Source organism: Entelurus aequoreus, linkage group LG01 (assembly GCF_033978785.1).
Source record: "Entelurus aequoreus isolate RoL-2023_Sb linkage group LG01, RoL_Eaeq_v1.1, whole genome shotgun sequence".
Taxonomy (NCBI): Eukaryota; Metazoa; Chordata; class Actinopteri; order Syngnathiformes; family Syngnathidae; genus Entelurus; species Entelurus aequoreus.
This window is the reverse complement of record NC_084731.1, coordinates 88,333,804-88,355,807: the sequence shown is the minus strand read 5'-3', so window position 1 is coordinate 88,355,807 and position 22,004 is coordinate 88,333,804. Positions and strand designations below refer to the sequence as shown.

The window sequence follows — 22,004 nt, the reverse complement described above, 5'->3', positions numbered from 1 at the left end:
CGTTAAAGGTGGGCTCTGCTCTTCTCTGGTCTCCTTAGTTTACCTAACTCAGCTCAAGGATGCCAAAACATTCCTTGCATAGAACAGACATTCCATTCCCCCCGGAGAACGCTTTTAGGAATATTGTCTCTGAACTAAGGAAAAAACACTGTCTGTCTGGTGTACATGATGTCCTGTACTGCAATACAGTATATGTTTTGCCACCAAACAGATATACACACACAAACACATCGGTCTGTCCTGGAGTCAAATAGTTTTAGCTAGTATTTGCTTGTAAAGGTCTATGAAATCTAACAGTTGAAATCTTATAAAATGGGAGAAGTGCAAATATAAGCTCTGAAATGTTTGTTTCAGATCAATGTTCGTGTGACCACCATGGATGCAGAGTTGGAGTTTGCCATTCAGCCAAACACCACTGGAAAGCAGCTTTTTGATCAGGTCAGAATGAAAATGAAGTATTTTTCGCACATATAATGGTTGCATCCTGTAGGCCTCAATAAATGAACAATTGCGATCATTCTGTCAACATCTTTTATCAGGTTGTAAAGACAGTGGGCTTACGGGAAGTTTGGTTCTTTGGCCTCCAATATGTGGACAGCAAGGGTTACATAACTTGGCTCAAACTCAATAAAAAGGTCAGTATACCTCTGCTTTATTATGACACTACAATGAAAAATGCCATCTTTCTTAGGCTATATCTTCGTCAGTCTAGTTTCTTCAGCACTTCATATCTGGATGATGTTTTTGTTGTCCAGGTTACCCAGCAAGATGTGAAGAAAGAGAACCCACTCCAGTTTAAGTTCAGAGCCAAGTTCTTTCCTGAGGATGTTTCAGAGGAGCTCATCCAGGAGATCACCCAAAGACTCTTTTTCCTTCAAGTAAGCTTGGATCTAATGAGGATTGGATCTCACCTGGAATGGTGGACTTCAGTTTGACCTTCAAGTGTACAAAGCAAAATGCCAATTTCAGAGTGAAATCTGTCAATAGTTCTGTCAAGCGGTTAAAAATGAGCAATTAATTATGATCTTAAATTGACTTAATCTCTTTTTTTAATCCCACCTAAAAAATGAGACGCTCTCAATTTGAGATATTTTCATTAAATTCATTACATTATTGTGGCAGATATATAACTAAATATATACAAAAGAAAGTGGCTTTATGAAGTAGGACTTAAACCCCCCCCCCAAAAAAGTGATAACGCAATTAAAAATATATTGTGCTAAATATGACTATTCACAATTAAAGTGATAAATTGACACTCCTATTCATAATTATGCTTTCAGTTTGTTGAAGCATAAAGAAATATAAAGCTAAGTTTTATTTTCTTCAAGGTGAAAGAGGCCATCCTGAATGATGAGAACTACTGTCCCCCGGAAACAGCAGTGTTACTTGCCTCATACGCAGTGCAGGCCAAATATGGAGACTACGCCAAGGATGTTCACAAGCCTGGATACCTCACACACGACCGACTGCTGCCTCAGAGGTACATACCACATTTTTTAACATACGTGGTCCGCATTTTATCAGCTAATATTTTTGTGTACATGCAGAGTCCTGGAGCAGCACAAACTAACCAAGGAGCAGTGGGAGGACAGAATCCAGACATGGCATGAAGAACACAGGGGAATGCTCAGGTGTGTGATCCAGATAAAAGAGCATGTGTGGTTTGTTTGGACTTGTTGTATCATGTACAACAAGTACACGTACAAGTTTGTGAACCAAAACATGTTTTTAGAGTGTTGACCCAGTCCTATTGGAATGTGTGATTTTGTTGTGTACGTGTATGTATGCTACCATTTTTTATCACCAGGGAGGACTCTATTATGGAGTATTTAAAAATTGCCCAGGACTTGGAGATGTACGGAGTCAACTACTTTGAAATTAAAAACAAAAAGGGCACACAGTTGTGGCTGGGCGTGGATGCACTCGGTCTTAACATCTATGAGCACGAAGATAAGTGAGTGACTCATTAGAATCCTTATTGAATCAAGTTATTTTAATAGGCTACATAACATCTTATGTCTGTTGTGCATCCTTTGTTTGCAGGTTGACTCCAAAGATTGGCTTCCCCTGGAGTGAGATTCGAAACATCTCTTTCAACGACAAGAAGTTTGTTATCAAACCCATTGACAAGAAAGCACCCGTGAGTGTCTTGTGTAGTTTTGTTAATATTATAGTAATCTTGAATTAAATGGATACAATGCACAAACCGCAGAATTATCAGCAGCATCACATAAAGTAAGCAGTGCGTGTCCTGCAGGACTTTGTGTTTTACGCTCCTCGACTACGCATCAACAAACGCATTTTGGCGTTGTGTATGGGTAACCATGAGCTGTACATGAGGAGGAGAAAGCCTGACACCATTGAGGTGCAGCAGATGAAGGCTCAGGCTCGAGAGGAGAAGCACCACAAGCAGATGGAGAGGTATTTAAATGTACACATGTAGAATTGAACAGATTGCCTGAATTTGTAGCTGGAGAAGTAGCTGCCGTTAATAATATCTTCATCAATAGAGGGAAGGAAGGGTCTACGGCTGTACGGTCTGGAGGTGATATAAATAAAAACAAGTATCAGATTATATCGGCTTTCATCTAAATTCTCCAATACAAGCAGTCCTGCAGCGTGTTAACTTGTGCAAAGCTGGACATCTAGTTAACATCTAAAGGTCCTCCAATAAGCATACAATGATTGGTCTTGTATTTTAGTGAAGTTATTTACAAAAAAATAAAATGGTAGGTTATAGGCTACCAGGAGCTAGTAGCTATACAACAACTAAGCACACAGGTTGTAATCCGTGTTCTAAATTGAACAATATTGCAGTCTAAAACACTATGTGCAAGCATCAAATAATTATAGTTGCATAGGCATTAAGTATTCAAAGCAGAAACATATTAGAAAGTAAATTATTAGGAATAATGAATTAGAAATCATTTTTATTAGAAAGTAAATTATTGGGAATAATGAATTTGAAATAAAATTTTAACACTGATTTACCTAATATAATGAACATTTGTGATTTCATTATTGTGTGGGTGTGTGTATTATTTTGGCCATAATCTTGCAACCCTATGAGAAAGTATCCAGTAAGAAATGTGTCTGCATCATTCAACTTACTGTATCAGAAACTTGTTCTAATTAATTGTTGTGGCCACTAGGTGTCGCCAAAAACTATTACCGCTTCACTTCAATCAATCAATGTTTATTTATATAGCCCTAAATCACAAGTGTGTCAAAGGGCTGTACAAGCCACAACGACATCCTCGGTACAGAGCCCACATACGGGCAAGGAAAACTCACGCCAGTGGGACGTCACTTCAACTTCAAAACAGCATAAGTCCTGATAGTTAATAATACATAGGTTAGTATATTTTACACTGATTGTTTTGTGGGTAATTTCATAGTTAATAATAAATAGGTTAGTATTTTTTGCACTGATTATTGTTTTATGGGTAATTTCATTTGATAATTTTCACATTCCACACTACAAAAAATAAAAGTGTGTATGATTTGTGTTGTTATTGTATCAAATCAATATAGGTATCGACCAATACTCAATGTTCTAATATTAGTATGGTATCAGAAGTGAAAATGTTGTAGTCGGACACCTAGTACAGTCAATATCCTGTAGTCAGTCAGCGTGATGCTGGCTACTCCGGACACAGAAGACAAGGATGTGTCTTTGTAAAATGTGTTAACTGTGTCAGGGCCCAACTGGAGAACGAGAAAAAGAAGCGAGAGGCTGCAGAGAAGGAGAAAGAGAGGATCGAGCACGAGAAGGACGAACTTATGGAGAGGCTGAGACAAATTGAAGAGCAGACAATGAGAGCACAAAAAGGTACTTACGTTTTCCTGGGGTCTATTTTTTTTCACAGCATGAAAGCATGCAAATTGTTGGCCAATTGCCAACAAGTTGGGATGCTGTTATTTGCACATGTCATTAACATTTATGGAAGATTTTCCACAGGAGTGCAATATATTTATGGTGGTGGGCTGTTAGCTGCTATATTACTTTTTAATTTGCATAACTGACCATGATGCATGTGCATGTAATTTTTATGGATGCTGTGATAGACAGTGAGCAAAAACTTGAAAAGTTATTTTTTTTATGTCACAAGCAAAACGGCGCGGCCCTGTGAGTGCTTTTAGGCTACGTTCACACTGCAGGGTATGATGCCCAATTCAGATTTTTTGATAAATCCGATCATTTTATGTATTCGTTCACGTTACTAAAACATAAATGTGACTTTTATGTATGTTTAATGTGCACAGAATGATGCACATGTGCACAAAACATGATGTCCCACTTGGAGCCATTTTTACAGAAGTAAACATTTTCATGTAGCTGTCAGTCCTGGCACACTTTTGGCAATTTCAAGGAGTTTGTGCAACCGGCGTCTGCATTTATTATTTCACTAAGGAGATTAAGGAAGAGGACAACAATTTTACAATGGTAGTTTGTGGGGCAGTGGTGCACTTGTTGCAGTGTCTGTACTTAGGTGTGTTTGGGCTTGGGCTCGGAGACAGAGTGGTGAGACATTGACGGAAGTCCTCCCATATTTTAATCACTTGTAAATAGGGATGGGTACCGATTCACAAAAAAAATTCAACCTTTTGTTGCACAAGCCGTCACGTTGCAGACTCTGTACCGGTGCACTCAAGCAGCACTTCAGGGGACTTCCAATTGTCTATGCCAACAAACCAAGCTTGCCTGATAAACGCTCAAACGTCTAGTGAGGCTTCACTTATTAAAATGTGATAGCTAGATGTAAATTTATATTGGATGTGCCACATATTTTCTACTGCTTAGCAACAGTGTTTTTGCCTGGCAGTTTCAACACCTAAGTTTAGTGTTCAAAAGTAAAACTAAGATAAACATGACAATCAAAACAGCTTCCAGTACAAACACTTTGGAGGGCTAAAGCAAGACTGGCACATTCATTTTAAGCCCAGAGCCGCAGTAGCCCATATACTACTGCTATCTAACGTCTTGGAAATGTCACTGCATGCAAAGTATTATGTAATATATGCAAACGAAACTCAAAAATTTTATAAAACAAGATATAAGAGATACTAGACGACAGTTATCATAATCAGCTCAATTTAAATGTTACATAAAAACATTAGAGTTTACAAATAAACGATTAACATTTAAAAAACGCATGAACACACACAAGTACCTAAAAATTGGTAGCGTTGAGTACCTCTATTCCCAGGTACCAGAGGTTGTACAGCACACCTCTGAAACACTTTCTCTGTGAGGAATACTGCTACATGGGACTATTATTGATTTAAATGTGAAAGGTACTCATCCCTACTTCTAAAATATATTTTCACCAAAGACTGTTTTCTGCTTTATTGTCCTGCGTTTACTTTTTGCCTGTCTATTTTTGCAAAGAGTTTTGACTTTTGACTCCAGACTGCGGGTCAGCACGGTGGTACATTGGTTAGTGCGTGTGCCTCACAATAAGTTTTGGGATCTTTGTGTGGAGTTTGCATGTTCTGCTTATGACAGCATGGGTTCCCTCCGAGTACTCCGGCTTCCTTCCACCTCCAAAGACATGCACCTATGCATAGGCTGATTGGCAACACTAAATTGGCTATAGTGTGTGAACATAAGTGTGAATGCTTGTCTATCTGTGTTGGCCCTGCGATGAGGTGGTAACTTGTCCAAAGTGTACCCTCCCTTCTGCCCGGATGCAGTTGGGATAGGCACCAGCCCCCCAACGACCCCAAGAGGGACAAGCGGTACAAAATGGATGGATGAATGAATGGGTGGACTTCAAACTACAGCCAGAACGGCCACATATCTGATTTATATCCACATACGTAAGAGGATTTGAAAAAAAATTTAATTGTACTGTTCAAAACATTAGAATTTTTCTTGCACTGTGAGCATAGTCTTAGGTAGTAGTAATGGGACCCACAGCAACGCCTACTCCTCATTGAGAAGAGAGATATGCGCTGTCAGATTATCGTCTTTAAAGGTGTTCAATGAAAATTGAAAAGGATGCTGGATTTGTCGCTACTCGCTAAATATATTGGCAAAGTTGCTAAGTTGGCAACACATCCTTCCTGCAACGTTGTCTTATTCTCAGGCAGACGAGATGTGTTTAAGCAGCTGAGTAACAATGCATTTATTTGTGGCGGGTTTCTACATTTACAATGAAATATTTAAAATGTTGAAAATCATCCATTAACTATTTCTTGCAAATGTGTGTTTGTGTGTTCTCAGAGCTTGAGGAGCAGACTCGTAGGGCCTTGGAGTTGGAGCAAGAGCGTAAGAAAGCACGAGAAGAGGCCGAGAAGTTGGAGAAGGAAAGACAAGCAGCTGAGGAGGCTAAAAGCGAGTTGGCCAAACAGGCTGCGGACCAGCAGAAGAACCAAGAACAACTGGTGTGTGCTTCCTCCAGACTCTTCTTTCTTTGTTACTAAAGAAACAAAGACATGTGACTCTTTTAATATCAGGCTGCTGAGCTTGCCGAGTTTACAGCCAAGATTGCTCTCCTTGAGGACGCCAAGAAGAAGAAAGAAGATGAAGCCACAGAATGGCAGCACAAGGTGCAGCCCACCTTACTTACTGAATCCACACACACACACACCGACTGCATGGCCTTAGTTCTTTGTTTTCTTCTTTCACAGGCTATGTCAGCCCAGGAGGATCTGGAGAAGACCAAAGAGGAGCTGAAGACCGCCATAACCCCTATGCCAACCCCTCTGGGCGGCCACTCTGAGAGCGAGCATGACGAGCAGGATGAGAACCACGCCGAAGCTAGTGCCGAGCTTTCCAACGAGGGCGTCAGCCAGCTGGATCTGCGCAGTGAGGAAGCTCGCGTCACTGAAGCACAGAAGAACGAGCGGGTCAAGAAGCAGTTACAGGTATCCAGTCTACAAAGGTGTAGCTCCAAAGTGATCTTATTATTTCTAAAAATTGCCCACTTAAGTCAATGTCGACATATATGGTTAACCGCTTTTGTCGGAATTTCAGACTCATGCCAAACGTGTCATTATCGCTAAGCATAGGGAAACTACAACTAAGCTACGGCCTAGTTACACAGCATTAAAACGTGCACGCTTTGACTTCCTGTTCAGTGCAAAATAGGCTTCAAAATTAAAGCCTTGCAGTACTAACCTGGATTCTGCCACAGCAGACCTCAAGTGCGCATTTTGCCAAGTTGAGTTAGGAGTTCAGTGTCTGGTCGATTAGCATATGCTACACTGGCTCACTCCTCCCCCTACAAACACAGCCCCAGCCCTTAAAGGCTGTAATTGGTCAGCTTGTAGTAATTATTTCCTGTGTGTATATTACTCATTCAGGGGTAACACAGTCCACCTCTGAAATCTCTTCTCTGGTTTCGGATCAAGATTTGTTGTACCGCATTGATTAGTTCCAGCTGAAGGTCGGCCACAGCTACTAACACAATGCAACCAATTACATTTTTTACACATTAGAAGAAATATTTGCACATGTATTAAAACATTATTTTAGCATAACAGCTGTTAGATAAAATATTACCATATAGTATGAAAACTGAAGAATCTGAATAAAAATACACACATGGTAGAAACAATCTTAATTGTGTTAACATTGTTTCTACCATGTGTGTATTTAGGTTAAAAAATATTTTATTTACACCAAGTTTTGTAATGCAAGTAAATGTGCAAGCGATGGCTAGTTTGGTTTCGCTTAAAGGTTAACTGCACTTTTTTTGTAGAATTTTGCCTATCACTCACAATCATTTTGAGAGACAAGAACTTATGCCTTTTTTTATGATTTTAAACATTGAAAAAATGTTTAGAATGCAACATGCGGCTAATGGGAGTTGTCACCATTGTAGCCTTCAAAGCCCTCTTAAACCACTTTAAAACCCTCCAATGTTTTATACACATGCAAGTATATCATTAATGTAGTGACAGACACGTTGATAACGATACGTGTAGTAATATTTACTGTAAATTACTTCTTTCTTAGGCACATTTATCTCAGGAAACACATCACGGCAGACTTGATAATAGACAACAAAGATGGCTATATTTGGACAAATGAGGATTCACAACCTTATATTTTCGAAGCTGAACATACGGATGATTAACTGCTGGTTATAGAAGCGTAGGGAGCACGAAGAAAGGGTGAAAGGTTGGAGCAGACGGAAGCCAAAAGAGTCAGGACTGTCGTGACTTGGTGTTGTAAATACGGAGCTTGGAGCCAAGCTATGCCGAGAGAAATGGAGTGCTTACCCAAAATCAACTGGAAAAAAAACGTCCCCAGCCAGATTGACCAAACGGACAAATGTCCAACGAGTAAGTCACCATAAAATTAATCATGATACATGCAGCGCATCATGCTTGTTATTACAACTACATACACTTTTGAGTTAGCTGTGTACAAACAAAACATGAAATGTGAGCTAATTTTTTACAGATACTGTAATATGATTGTTCATGTTTTTCAGTCAGTATAGATTGGTGTCCTAGATTGGTGTCCTATTGTGTTGTGCATTACAAACTCGAAAGCGATTCAAGTGCTGACGCAGAAGCTAATTTACGGCTAATGCCGTCGCAAGGCGATGTGTTAATAATAATAACAATGTTGCCACAGCTTGATTATACAGGTTACGTATTGTAAATTAAGAATTGTTGGTGGTTTTTGGATGCATTTTCAGAGTGATTTAGACGCAGAATGTATTGTTCCCATTAGCAGCATTGCTAGCCACCTAGAACTAGACGATTATTACAAATTAGAATGCAGATAAAACAAAGCATGTGTTCTTGTCCCCCATAAGGATTGTGAATGCTAGATAAAATTCCCCCCAAAAAGTGCTGTTCCCCTTTAATGACGACCTCTGCTCATGTCAACATCAGTCAGCAACGTAAACATGTTTCACTTTATGTACATGTTTAACATTATGCTCATATTTGCATCCAAAATAAACTCTGCTTCTTCTTGTGTTCTAAAGACTTTGAGTTCGGAGTTGGCGGAAGCCAGAGACGAAACCAAGAAGACCCAGAACGATGTCCTGCACGCCGAGAATGTCAAAGCGGGTCGAGACAAGTACAAAACGCTGCGTCAGATCCGACAAGGCAACACAAAGCAGCGCATCGATGAGTTTGAGTCAATGTGAATAGACCTCTTTGCCCCGCCTTCTACTTTTCTCCTGAACAGCCGCACACTTTTTTTAATGGACAATTGATGCCGCTGCCCTTTTCGTCCCCTCAGACCCAAACCCAACGTCATCCCCTGCTTGCCAAAGTTGTATTTCTCATGCCCTGCAGAAGAATTTCAATGTGGAACTCAGATTACGTGTGGGAAGACAGTGTAGGCAAAAAGAAAAAATGACATCGCTTACTTGAGCTTGAGTGCACGTCTCCTTCAAGATTGCCTGCCCTCTTTTTGTTTTAAGTTCCTTTTGCTTTTTCTTTCATTTTATCGCTTGTTTTTAGTTGCCTGCCCCAAATGCTGAGGCTAAATCAAGCAAACCCGGCGATTAGGGAGTCTAATTACTTCGGGAATGTTATATTGATTATTAAATGCGACCAGTGTTGTCTCCTAAAGCTCATATAGCTGAGGTCAATGATGTAAAAAAAGTTGAGTAGTATTTACGTTCAAACTGGATTTCTAGACATGTGAAATATTTTTTGTTGGGAAAAGAGACACCTGACCTGTCACCTGTCAGGTGTCGATGGATGAATGTAGCAAAGGTGACAAAGGGAAAGTATGTTACACACGCAGCTGGAAAGTGTTGCTCGTTGCATCCCAGTGTTAGGTGTGCAGTCACTATGGAGCGTTTGTGTGTCTGCATCACTTTGTGTGCAAGTGGAAATGTGGCAGCTGGCCGGGGAGCTCGGAAAACATCAAATCTACCTCTGGCATGTCCTTTCCCCCCCCCCGCCCCAAAAAAAGGAGGTGGCCTTAGACAAACAAGAAGATATACTGAAGACATAATGTTGTCCAAGATGGCTTAAGGCGACTGCATTGGATGGAATGTTTGCGTTTGGACCTGGTGTGTGCTCAAATGTTACCTGTTACAAAGAATTGTGAGAAATCCCTTTAAAGTCTCAATTCAAGTTGAACACCGTCCCTGCGCATTGGATAAGGATGCATGTTTAAAATGAATTAACTTTGAAGATAATGTGTTTTCTTTTTATTGCACAGAGCAAAGCTTTCATGGTTGTATTTGTTACGCAAAACTGGACAGCTGGTGCAGGTTAGGAATTTTTAATAGTCAAAGGGTTTTTAAAGCACTTTGCCTGCCCTTTGTTTATGAATATGTTTGCCAATCGTAGGTACAAATGGTAATGTGCTTCCAGGCCATTTTTTGAGTTCCGTTCACAAAGCCTAAACCAGCCCGCGTATGGTTAACACGTATCACTTTCATCGTATCGAGGTTGGTTTATGAAAGTAGGCTTCAGTTAAATGTTTTTTGGCCTCACCATGATATGATGTTCTGGCACCAGCTGTCACAGTGTGCCGTTATTCCTTTCAGAGTCAATATGTTTATGTTAGAAGATTGTAAGATATGGTTTGCTGGATTACCAATAAAATATTTTAAATTTCATTAATGCACCAACCCTTCATTTTGCTATTTAGGATAAAATAACAGCGCTACTGGCTCCTAATATATGAAAAAGGAAAGTGTATGGAATTGTAATACTTATAGTGATATATTGTACCCTTTTTGATTATAGGTGAGGCAGTGTAATAGCCTTCATCTGGAATGTTTGAACGGAAGGATAATTTGTCCCTGATCAGAATGATTCTTGGTTCGTCGAAGCCTAGGAGACGCAACAATGTATGGAGGCGTACACAGGATTTGAACAATTAGCATTTAATTGCAAATATTTTAAATGTTGAACTGTTCACCATAACAACAAATACAAATATACAATAAAAAATATATAGTCAGAATGTCCTTTTTGTTTGTAGGTCTGTGTCTTAGTGTTGTGTGTCTCTGTGACCCAACCATCAGCTTGTCGGTTCTGGGTTAGCCTGCCTTCCAACTGTGGGAAAATCTGCAATTGTAGGGTCCAGTCCAAGGAAGGAGAATCCAAATAAATCAAGGAAAATAAAAGTAAACTTGACCTGAAAGAGGTCAGAATAATACAGCTTAATGTTTGCATTATAGTATTTACAATGACTTCTAACAAAGCTTTCACAAAATATATATCAAATTTCTAGTTGAACAGCATCCATCCATCTTCTACCGCTTATCCCTTTTGGGGTCGCGGGGGGCACTGGAGCCTATCTCAGCTACAATCGGGCGGAAGGCGGGGTACACCCTGGACAAGTCGCCACTTCATCGCAGGGCCAACACAGATACAGACAACATTCACACTCACATTCACACACTAGGGCCAATTTAGTGTTGCCAATCAACCTATCGCCAGTTGCATGTCTTTGGAGGTGGGAGGAAGCCGGAGTACCCGGAGGGAACCCACGCAGTCACGGGGAGAACATGCAAACTCCACACAGAAAGATTCCGAGCCCTGGATTGAACCCAGGACTACTCAGGACCTTCGTATTGTGAGGCAGACGCACTAACCCCTCTGCCACCGTGCTGCCCGTTGAACAGCATATTTTTCAAATTATCATAACACACTCAAACAACTTGAAAGTGTATACAGTAAACATGACATCAAAACGGAACAGCTAAAGCACTTCATACAGTTAGGTCCATAAATATTTGGACTTTAACACCATTTTCGGTGTTCCAGCTCTGTACAACATCACATGTGCTTTAAGTGCAGACTTTGAGCTTTAATTTGAGGGTATTTACATCCAAATCAGGTGAACGATGTAGGAATTACGTCACATTTGATATGTGCCATCCACTTTTTAAGGGACCAAAAGTAATTGGACAAAAGAACAATCATAAATCAAATTGTCACTTTTTGATACTTTGTTGCAAATCATTTGCAGTCAATGACAGCCTGAAGTCTGGAACCCATAGACATCACCAGACGCTAGGTTTCGTCCCTGGTGATGCTCTGCCAAACCTCTGCTGCAGCTGTCTTCAGTTCCTGCTTGTTCTTTGGGCATTTTCCTTTCAGTTTTGTCTTCAGCAAGTGAAATGCATGCTCAATTGGATTAAGGTCAGGTGATTGACTTGGCCATTGCAGAACATTCCACTTCTTCGCCTTAAAAAACTCTTTGGTTGCTTTCGCAGTATGCTTCGGGCCATTGTCCATCTGCATTGTGAAGCGCCGTCCAATGAGTTTTGAAGCATTTGGCTGAATGAGCAAATAATATTGCCCATAACACTTCACAATTAATTCCGCTGCTTTTGTCAGCTGTCACATCATCAATAGATATAAAATATCATGTTCCACTGGCAGCCATGCGTGCCCATGCCACTACACTACCACCACCATGCTTCACTGATGAGGTGGTATGCTTTGGATCTTGAGCAGTTCCTTCCCTTCTCCATACTCTTCTTTCTATCATTCTGGTACAAGTTGATCTTTGTCTCATCTGTCCATAAGATGTTGTTCCAGAACTGCACAGGCTCTTTTAGATGTTTCTTGGCAGACTCTAATCTGGCCTTCCTGTTTTGAGGCTCACCAATGGTCTATACCTTGTGACGAAACCTGTGTATTTCCTCTGGTGAAGTTGTCTCTTGATTGTTGACTTGGACACAGATACACCTACCTCCTGGAGAGTTTTCTTCATCTGGCCAATTGTTGTGAAGGGTTTTTTCTTGACAAGGGAAAATATTTGTCTGTCATCCACCACACCATGGTCTTCCAGGTCTTTTGGTGTTGCTGAGCTCACCAGTGTGTTCTCTGTTTTTAAGAATGTACCAAACGGTTGATTAGGCCACACCTAAAGTTTTTGCTATCTCTCTGATTTGTTTGTTGTGATTTTTCAGTCTAGTGATGGCTTGCTTCACTGATAGTGACAGCTCTTTGGACTTCATATTGAGAAATGACCTCCACAGGCGAATCTCATGCCACCGAGGAGCCTTTTAACTACCTCGGGAACCTCAGCCCCAGAAATGGGAGAGCCCACCACAGATTACCCAGCACTGCTTTCTCACAGGAAGATGTGTATTTGAGATTGAGGAGGTCTTCAAAGTATTCCCTCTATCGATCGACAACTTCCCGAGTTTAAGTCAGCAGCACACCATTTCCACCATACACAGTGTTAACAGTGCACTGCTTTCCCCTCCTAAGGCGGCAGATAATAATCCAAAATGGCTTCGAAGTCGTCCGGAAGTCGTTTTCCATGGTTTCCCCGAAGTCCTCCCATGTCCGAGTTTTTGCCTTTGTGATCGCCAAAGCAGCACACCGCTTGGCCTGTCGGTACCTGTCCACTGCCTGCGGGGTCCCATGAGCCAAAAGTAACCGATAGGACTCTTTCTTCAGCACCCTTCAGGCACCCCAACCAACGGGTTCTGGAATTGCTGCCACAATAGGCACCAAACACCTTGTAGCCACAGTTCCAATAGACCGCCTGGACAATAGAGGAACGAAACATGGTCCATTAGGCCTCAATGTCCAGCACAATCCTTGTGACATGTTCCAAGTTTTTCTGGAGATGGGAATCGAAACTCTCTAACAGGAGACCCTGCTAGATATTCCCAGCAAACCCTCACAATGCGTTTGAGCCTGCCAGGTCTGACCGGCATCCTCCCCCCTACTTGTCCGCTGTCTCCGGGGTCTCATGAGCTAAAAGGATCCAATAGGACTCCTTCTTCAGTTTGACTGCATCCCTCACAACCAGTGGGTTCTGGAATTACCGCAACAACAGGCACCAACTACCCTGCAGCCACAGCTCCAATCAGCTGCCTTACTGAACATGGTCCATTAGGCCTCAATGTCCAGCGCCTCCTTCGTGACATGTTGAAAGTTCTTATGGGGGTGGTAATTGAAACTCTACCTAACAGGAGACTTTGCTAGACATTCAAAGCCAACCCTCACAATGACCGGCATCCTCCCCCACCGTAGAGCCAACTCATCACCAGGGGGTGATCAGTTGACAGCTCAGCTCTTCTCTTCGCCCGAGTGTCCAAAACATGAGACCGCAAATCCGATTACACAACCACAAAGTTGATCATCGAACTGTGGCCCAGGGCGTCCTGGTGCCAAGTGCACATATGGACACCCTTATGTTTGAACATTGTGTTTGTTATGAATAATCCTTGACAAGCACAGAAGTCCAATAAAAAAACACCACTCAGGTTCAGATCCGGCGGCCGTGCCTCCCAATCACGCCTCTCCAAGTTTCATTGTCGTTGCCAATGGGAGCGTTGAAGTCCCCCAGCAGAACTCTGGTATCACCTGTGGACAGTACTGGAGAGGAAATCCAAAAAGGATTGTTACTCTTAGCTAGTTTGGTGCGTGAGCGCGGAGCTGGCCTCTCGTCTACTGGGTCAACTCCAACGTAAAGGCTCTAAGCCAGGGGGCTCCAATAATTGCCTACCCAGCCCGTCACCTCTCACTGCTTGCAAGGCCAGAGTGGAAGAGAGTCCAGCCCTTCTCGAGAGGACTGGTTCCAGAGCCCTGGCTGTGAGTCGAACCAGATCCAGTCGGGACTTCTTTTCGCGCACCAGTTCAGGCTCCTTCCTCCCTAGCGAGGTGACGTTCCATATCCCAAGAGCTAGCTTCTGTAGCCGAGGATAGGACTGCCAAAGGCCTCCTACCTGGTGCCGCCCAGCTCACAATGGACTTGACCTCTATGCCCCCTCCAGTGGTCAGCCCATTGGAGGTGGGGCCCACGTTGCCTCTTTGGGCTGTGCCCGGCTGGTCCCCATGGGGACAGGCCGGCCACCATGCGCTCGTCATCGATCCCACCTCTGGGCCTGGCTCCAGAGGGGCCCCCGGTGGCCGCCAGACAACATACTGTAGCTCTTAAGCTCATTGGGCACACAAACTCCTCTACTTCCTTAGATTTGGTGATAATAATTAAGCACCTTTTAAACATTTGCAACTTTTTCCACCTCAAAGAAGAAAGCTAGAACACACAGATAAACAAACCGTTTCTCTCTTGCCAGAGAGAAGCAGTGAGGGAGGCCTCCTCCTGCATGAACCAACTGGTCCAAGCTACACTTCTAGCACGGTGGTAGCACCGTGTCCGATGACTGTGCATTTTGGCACCTGCGGATCCCACCAAGGCTGATATCAGTCTCCTGGACTCCTGGTCTTATGGTGGCGCAATTCAAGGGGCCCTGCGTTCTCCATCTCAGAATGTCCTCCCAACACACCTGCTGTACACGGTGGGCCGTACTCAAGTACTCAACTCACCTTCGTCCGACGATTGTAAGGCGAGGTTCGTAGTCAGATCAGAAAAGTCGTCAATTCTAAGATGCCCTTAGTAATAACACTTATAATAAGGGCCGCCGTGCCATATACAAAAATGTTATTAAATTAAACAGGTCATCCATCCATTTTCTACCGCTTATTCCCTTCAGGGTTGCGGGGGGTGCTGGAGCCTATCTCAGCTACAATCGGGCGGAAGGCGGGGTACACCCTGGACAAGTCGCCACCTCATCGCAGGGCCAAAACCGATATACAGACAACATTCACACTCACATTCAGACACTAGGGCCAATTTAGTGTTGCCAATCAACCTATCCCCAGGTGCATGTCTTTGGAGGTGGGAGGAAGCCGGAGTACCCGGAGGGAACCCACACAGTCACGGGGAGAAGATGCAAACTCCACACAGAAAGATCCCAAGTGCAGAATCGAACTCATGACCTTCGTATCGTGAGAGGTAGAAAATGGATGGATGGATAAATAGGTCATATGACTTTTTTTCCTAAATTAAAACACTTCCCTGTGGTCTACATAAGATGTAATGGTGGTTCTTTGGTCAAAATATTGCATAGATATGTTTTACAGAGACCAAGATGGCGGCGCATTGCTATGCAGCAGCTCGGTGACGCTCTTGGGAGTGTAGAGCGATTTGGCAAAAAACACCCGTCATTTCTGTCAATTTCATAGCTGGCTCAAAGCGTGAACACTCTGTGATCACATACGACCGACAGACAATTCTGGATGTGGATGGATCGGGTCGTTATAGACTGAAAGATGCATGTACGGTGGACCTACTCGCTAGCATGGGAATACTTCGCGGGCTACATCGAGCGGCCTTTGTAGCAGCGGAGTCAAGTGCTAGCGGTGACCGCCAATGGAGACGACGTAAGCGGTGTGAGCGGAAGCAGAAGCGGGGATGCCGAGCGGGGCTAACAACAAAGGGAAAAGCTAACCAAAGAAGCGCTAGTCCGGGTAAGAAGTCTTTTAAACTAGAACTAGCCGGCGCCAGGCTGGATAATCCCTGCACACATAGCAATTCTCTTAGAATAAAACACAACTCACATAATGTTTTTTCTTTTGTGACCGTGTCAGAGGCATACTTGCAATCTACTGAGGTGGCTAACTATGATGCGTTCAGTTTATCGCAACATCTAGCAAACAATCGGACAATTCCCGTCGTATCAATTCCTAGATATGGTCGAAACTATTTAAAGTGCACTACGCATAATAAACGCAACATTATTAATATTGCTACTTCGGATAATTTCAACAAACAATCCTCAAAACAGCCCACTACCTATAATATGGGCTTTTCAAACATAAGATCATTATCTTCCAAAACGTTATTAGTTAATGAGGTCATTAGAGACAACAAACTTGACGTTGTTGGTCTCGCCGAGACCTGGCTCAAACCAGACGATTTTTTTGCGCTAAATGAGGCATCTCCTCCTAACTATACCAATGCACATGTTGCCCGACCTCTTAAAAGGGAAGGGGGTGTCGCACTAATATACAATGAAAACTATAATTTTACACCTAACCTAAATAATAAATATAACTCGTTTGAGGTGCTCACTTTGAGGTTTGTCACACCGCTGCCTCTCCACCTGGCTGTTATCTACCGCCCCCCTGGGCCCTATTCGGACTTCATCAGTGAATTCTCAGAGTTTGTTGCTGTTCTAGTGACGCACGCCGACAATATAATCATAATGGGGGACTTTAATATCCATATGAATACCCCATCGGACCCTCCATGCGTGGCGCTCCAGACTATAATTGATAGCTGTGGTCTTACACAAATAATAAATGAACCCACGCATCGCAACGGTAATACGATAGATCTAGTGCTTGTCAGGGGTGTCACCACCTCTAAAGTTACGATACTCCCGTACACTAAAGTAATGTCCGATCATTACGTTATAAAATTCGAAGTTCTGACTCATTGTCAACAAACTAATAATAATAATAATAACTACTATAGCAGCCGCAACATTAATGCTGCCACAACGACGGCTCTTACTGACCTACTGCCTTCGGTAATGGCACCATTCCCAAATTATGTGGGCTCTATTGATAACCTCACTAACAACTTTAATGACGCCCTGCGCGACACCATTGATAGTGTAGCAGCGCTAAAGCTAAAAAAGCCCCTAAAAGGCGTACCCCATGGTTAACAGAAGAAACTAAAGCCCAGAAATTATCATGTAGAAAGCTGGAACGCAAATGGCGTGCAACTAAACTTGAGGTTTTCCATCAAGCATGGTGTGATAGTTTAATAACTTATAAACGCATGCTTACCTCAGCTAAAGCTAAATATTACTCAAATCTCATCCACCTTAACAAAAATGATCCTAAATTTTTGTTTAGTACAGTAGCATCGCTAACCCAACAAGGGACTCCTCCCAGTAGCTCCACCCACTCAGCAGATGACTTTATGAATTTCTTTAATAAGAAAATTGAAGTCATTAGAAAAGAGATTAAAGACAACGCATCTCAGTTACAACTGGGTTCTATTAACACAGATACGACTGTATATACGACGGATACCGCCCTCCAAAATAGTTTCTCTCTCTTTGATGAAATAACATTGGAGGAATTGTCAAAATGTGTAAATGGGACAAAACAAACAACATGTTTACTTGACCCAATTCCTGGGAAACTTATCAAGGAGCTTTTTGTATTATTAGGTCCATCAGTGTTAAATATTATAAACTTATCACTTTCCTCTGGCACTGTTCCCCTAGCATTCAAAAAAGCGGTTATTCATCCTCTACTCAAAACACCTAACCTCGATCCTGATCTCTTGGTAAACTACCGGCCGGTGTCCCACCTTCCGTTTATCTCGAAAATCCTCGAAAAAATTGTTGCACAGCAGCTAAATGAACACTTAGCGTCTAACAATCTCTGTGAACCTTTTCAATCCGGTTTCAGGGCAAATCACTCTACGGAGACAGCCCTCGCAAAAATGACTAATGATCTATTGCTAACGATGGATTCTGACGCTTCATCTATGTTGCTGCTTCTTGATCTTAGCGCCGCTTTCGATACTGTTGATCATAATATTTTATTAGAGCGTATCAAAACGCGTATTGGGATGACAGACTCAGCCTTGTCTTGGTTTAACTCTTATCTTACTGACAGGATGCAGTGTGTCTTCCATAACAATGTGACCTCGGACTATGTTAAGGTAACGTGCGGAGTTCCCCAAGGTTCGGTTCTTGGCCCTGCACTCTTTAGTATTTACATGCTGCCGCTAGGTGACATCATACGCAAATACGGTGTTAGCTTTCACTGTTATGCTGATGACACTCGACTCTACATGCCCCTAAAGCTGACCAACACGCCGGATTGTAGTCAGCTGGAGGCGTGTCTTAATGAAATTAAACAATGGATGTCCGCTAACTTTTCGCAACTCAACGCTAAGAAAACGGAAATGCTGATTATCGGTCCTGCTCAACACCGACATCTATTTAATAATACCACCTTAACATTTGACAACCAAACAATTAAACAAGGCGACTCGGTAAAGAATCTGGGTATTATCTTCGACCCAACTCTCTCGTTTGAGTCACACATTAAGAGTGTTACTAAAACGGCCTTCTTTCATCTCCGTAATATCGCTAAAATCCGTTCCATTTTGTCCACAAGCGATGCTGAGATCATTATCTATGCGTTCGTTACATCTCGTCTCGATTACTGTAACGTTTTATTTTCGGGCCTCCCTATGTCTAGCATTAAAGGATTACAGATGGTACAAAATGCGGCTGCTAGACTTTTGACAAAAACAAGAAAGTTTGATCATATTACGCCTATTCTGGCTCACTTGCACTGGCTTCCTGTGCACCTAAGATGCGACTTTAAGGTTTTACTACTTACGTATAAAATACTACACAGTCAAGCTCCTGCCTATCTAGCCGATTGTATTGTACCATATGTCCCGGCAAGAAATCTGCGTTCAAAGAACTCCGGCTTATTAGTGATTCCCATAGCCCAAAAAAAGTCTGCGGGCTATAGAGCGTTTTCTATTCGGGCTCCAATACTATGGAATGCCCTCCCGGTAAAAGTTAGAGATGCTACCTCAGTAGAAGCATTTAAGTCTCATCTTAAAACTCATTTGTATACTCTAGCCTTTAAATAGACTCCCTTTTTAGACCAGTTGATCTGCCGTTTCTTTTCTTTTCTTTTCTACTCTGCTCCCAACCCGGGGTGGACCGCTAGCCTGTTCATCGGATGGGGACATCTCTACGCTGCTGACCCGTCTCCGCTCGGGATGGTTCCTGCTGGCCCCACTATGGACTGGACTTTCGGTGATGTGTTGGACTTTCACAGTATTATGTCAGACCCACTTGACATCCATTGCTTTCGGTCTCCCCTAGAGGGGGGGGGGTTACCCACATATGCGGTCCTCTCCAAGGTTTCTCATAGTCATTCACATTGACATCCCACTGGGGTGAGTTTTCCTTGCCCGTCGTGGCTTGTACAGCCCTTTGAGACACTTGTGATTTAGGGCTATATAAATAAACATTGATTGATTGATCGATTGATACAGACCATCTTCAAGCCGCTTTTTGACTGTCTCTTCAGGATGTGTTTTGTGGGCGGTCTTATTTACGTGCCTCCACCTCGACAGCTTCGAACTATACGGTACTTCGTATTAGACATTGCAACAGTGGAGGATGCATGTGCATGTACGAGCCAGTCTGCCCCACAACAACAGGAAAGAGAAAAAAAAGGAGCTTATTGTCTACGCGCAAAGCACTTTGAGTAAATTGACAAAATATGTCAGATTGGCACTCCAACAAGTCAATAACATCAACAAAGCTCACGTTTGTGCATTCACGCACAGCATAAAAAAATTAGTGGACAAAATGAGACAAAGAAGGATTGGCATAAAACGCGTATTTCTGTGGCAGCGTCGGAGAAAGTTGTACATGTAAACAAACTACAGTGAGTTCAAGGACAGCTGAAAATAGTAGGACAAAACAACGCTCGCCAAATACTCTCATCAGTGAAGCATGTGTAACAAACAGTGGGATTTCTAACAATTAGGAAGGTTTGCGTCATGTTTGTCCTCCGATAGAAACCATATTAAAACAAAAACTTTTTTTTCACCTAATCTTTTTCCATTTTCACACATTTTTAAAAAAGCTCCAGTGAGCCACTAAGGTGGCGCTAAAGAGCCACATGCGGGTTGCCAAACCCCACCTTAGACATTCAATGCGTTTTGCGTAGTAAATAACCATCAATATGGACATGGTATTTACGTCCAACTGTATCTTAGAGCCAACAATAGTAATTACATACCTTTGTTCTCTCTGGTCTTCTCTCAGTATTGGTGTACCCCGCCTTCCACCCAAATGCAGCTGAGATAGGCTACAGCACCCCCCGCGCCCCCGAAAGGGACAAGCGGTAGAAAGTGGATGGATAGTATTGTTTATCTTATGCATGTCACATGGTATTAAAGGACTTCAAACATGACATAAAGTTAAGTACATCATCATCATCACTGCTATCAGAATCATGAAAGATGTACCCATACTTGCAGTGCCAGTTAAATTTCTACCTTGGTAAATGTTTTTGACACAATACGTGTTTAATGTAATTAAAAAAGTTAATCAGCTACAAAGCTGTCAAAGGTGAGTTCTCTTTTCTTTTCTTTTTTTCCCCAGGGCCTTTTGTGGCCCTAAACAATATTTTGTTTGTGGACTCGCTTTGGTCTTTATATTATTACTCTACTAGAGTAACACGCTCTAGGAGTTGGGGCTGACTGCAGCTTAGTGGAGGGGTGGGGATGTTGTAACGGACCCCAAAGCACAGGAGAGAGCCTGAGCTGAAAAGTTTAAATATTGTTTTCCTTCCATTTAAATATGTAAGAAATAAAAAATGGTAATACAAAATTAATATAACAAAGTTTAATGGTAAAGTTGCTTGAATCAAATTAAAAATGTCTATGAGTACCTATAACCCCTATCAAAAAATGTGAAATGGTTCTTATCTGGATAGCGGGAAACCCAGCATGGAACATTTCACTCAACACAGACGTCAAACCAGAACAACTACCAAAAGTAGATTTGGCTATTAGAGCTGGAGTGTGTGCATAATAGACAATGTCAACAAAAATGCAGTTCAAGTATGTTTATAATTAGATATTAAGAGATTATGTATTAACATTTTAAAAGTTATGTAAAGATGTGTATTTACTAGAAATAACCCAGCAGGCTCAATACAATGTTGATACATACAAGTCCTTTAAAACTGACTTTGAAAAAACGTTGCAAAATAGTTGTATTTGTACATTGAGACAATGTTGTTTGCGAAATGACCAAATTTCAATGGTCAGATCAACGTCACAACATGACATTGAATAAACGTTGTCAAAAAGCATGTTGTTTCAACGTTGTATTAGTCTTGTAGAATATTGGTTGGGAAATGACCAAATTTCAATGGTCAAATCAACGTCAGAACCTAACATTGATTATTGTGGACAAAAAGCATGTTGTTCCACAGTTCGGTTTGAGTAGCTCAAAGTCAGAACCTAATTTAACAAGTTCTCAAAGTTGTTTTAATGTCTTGTGCTTGCTGGGAATCACGTATGAACAATAAACAATAAGACTACATTGACAATTACAGTTCAGCTTAATCCAATATTATCAATTGTCATGTGTTTTTATACCAGATAATGTTTATGAGAAAAGGTAAAGAAATAGGTTGATAGGTCCAAGTGGGAACAGAAAAGTGTTGGATATCTCCTACTG

General features: G+C 42.0%; 1 protein-coding gene and 1 long non-coding RNA gene across 4 annotated transcripts in view; both read left to right on the top strand.

The window, feature by feature from the left end:
- LOC133658521 (radixin) overlaps positions 1-10,553 on the top strand; it is a 30,045-nt gene extending 19,492 nt beyond the window's left edge. The window contains exons 3-15 of one of the 2 annotated variants that reach the window (XM_062060656.1): positions 355-438; positions 540-635; positions 756-878; positions 1,332-1,483; positions 1,551-1,634; positions 1,811-1,957; positions 2,047-2,143; positions 2,261-2,424; positions 3,705-3,835; positions 6,233-6,393; positions 6,466-6,558; positions 6,640-6,876; positions 8,955-10,553. In XM_062060656.1, the coding sequence (XP_061916640.1) occupies positions 355-438; positions 540-635; positions 756-878; positions 1,332-1,483; positions 1,551-1,634; positions 1,811-1,957; positions 2,047-2,143; positions 2,261-2,424; positions 3,705-3,835; positions 6,233-6,393; positions 6,466-6,558; positions 6,640-6,876; positions 8,955-9,119 (1,734 nt within the window). In that variant the 3' untranslated portion in view covers positions 9,120-10,553. Of the gene's footprint in view, positions 1-354; positions 439-539; positions 636-755; positions 879-1,331; positions 1,484-1,550; positions 1,635-1,810; positions 1,958-2,046; positions 2,144-2,260; positions 2,425-3,704; positions 3,836-6,232; positions 6,394-6,465; positions 6,559-6,639; positions 6,877-8,954 lie in introns of those variants that run through there. The other variant, XM_062060664.1, reaches the window with a different exon arrangement.
- A 10,217-nt stretch (positions 10,554-20,770) lies between these two features.
- The window catches only part of LOC133658564 (uncharacterized), a 57,426-nt gene continuing 56,192 nt past the window's right edge, over positions 20,771-22,004 (top strand). For both annotated transcript variants that reach the window (XR_009827488.1, XR_009827489.1), the window contains exon 1: positions 20,771-20,885. This is a non-coding gene — a long non-coding RNA (uncharacterized LOC133658564). The remainder of the gene's footprint in view (positions 20,886-22,004) is intronic.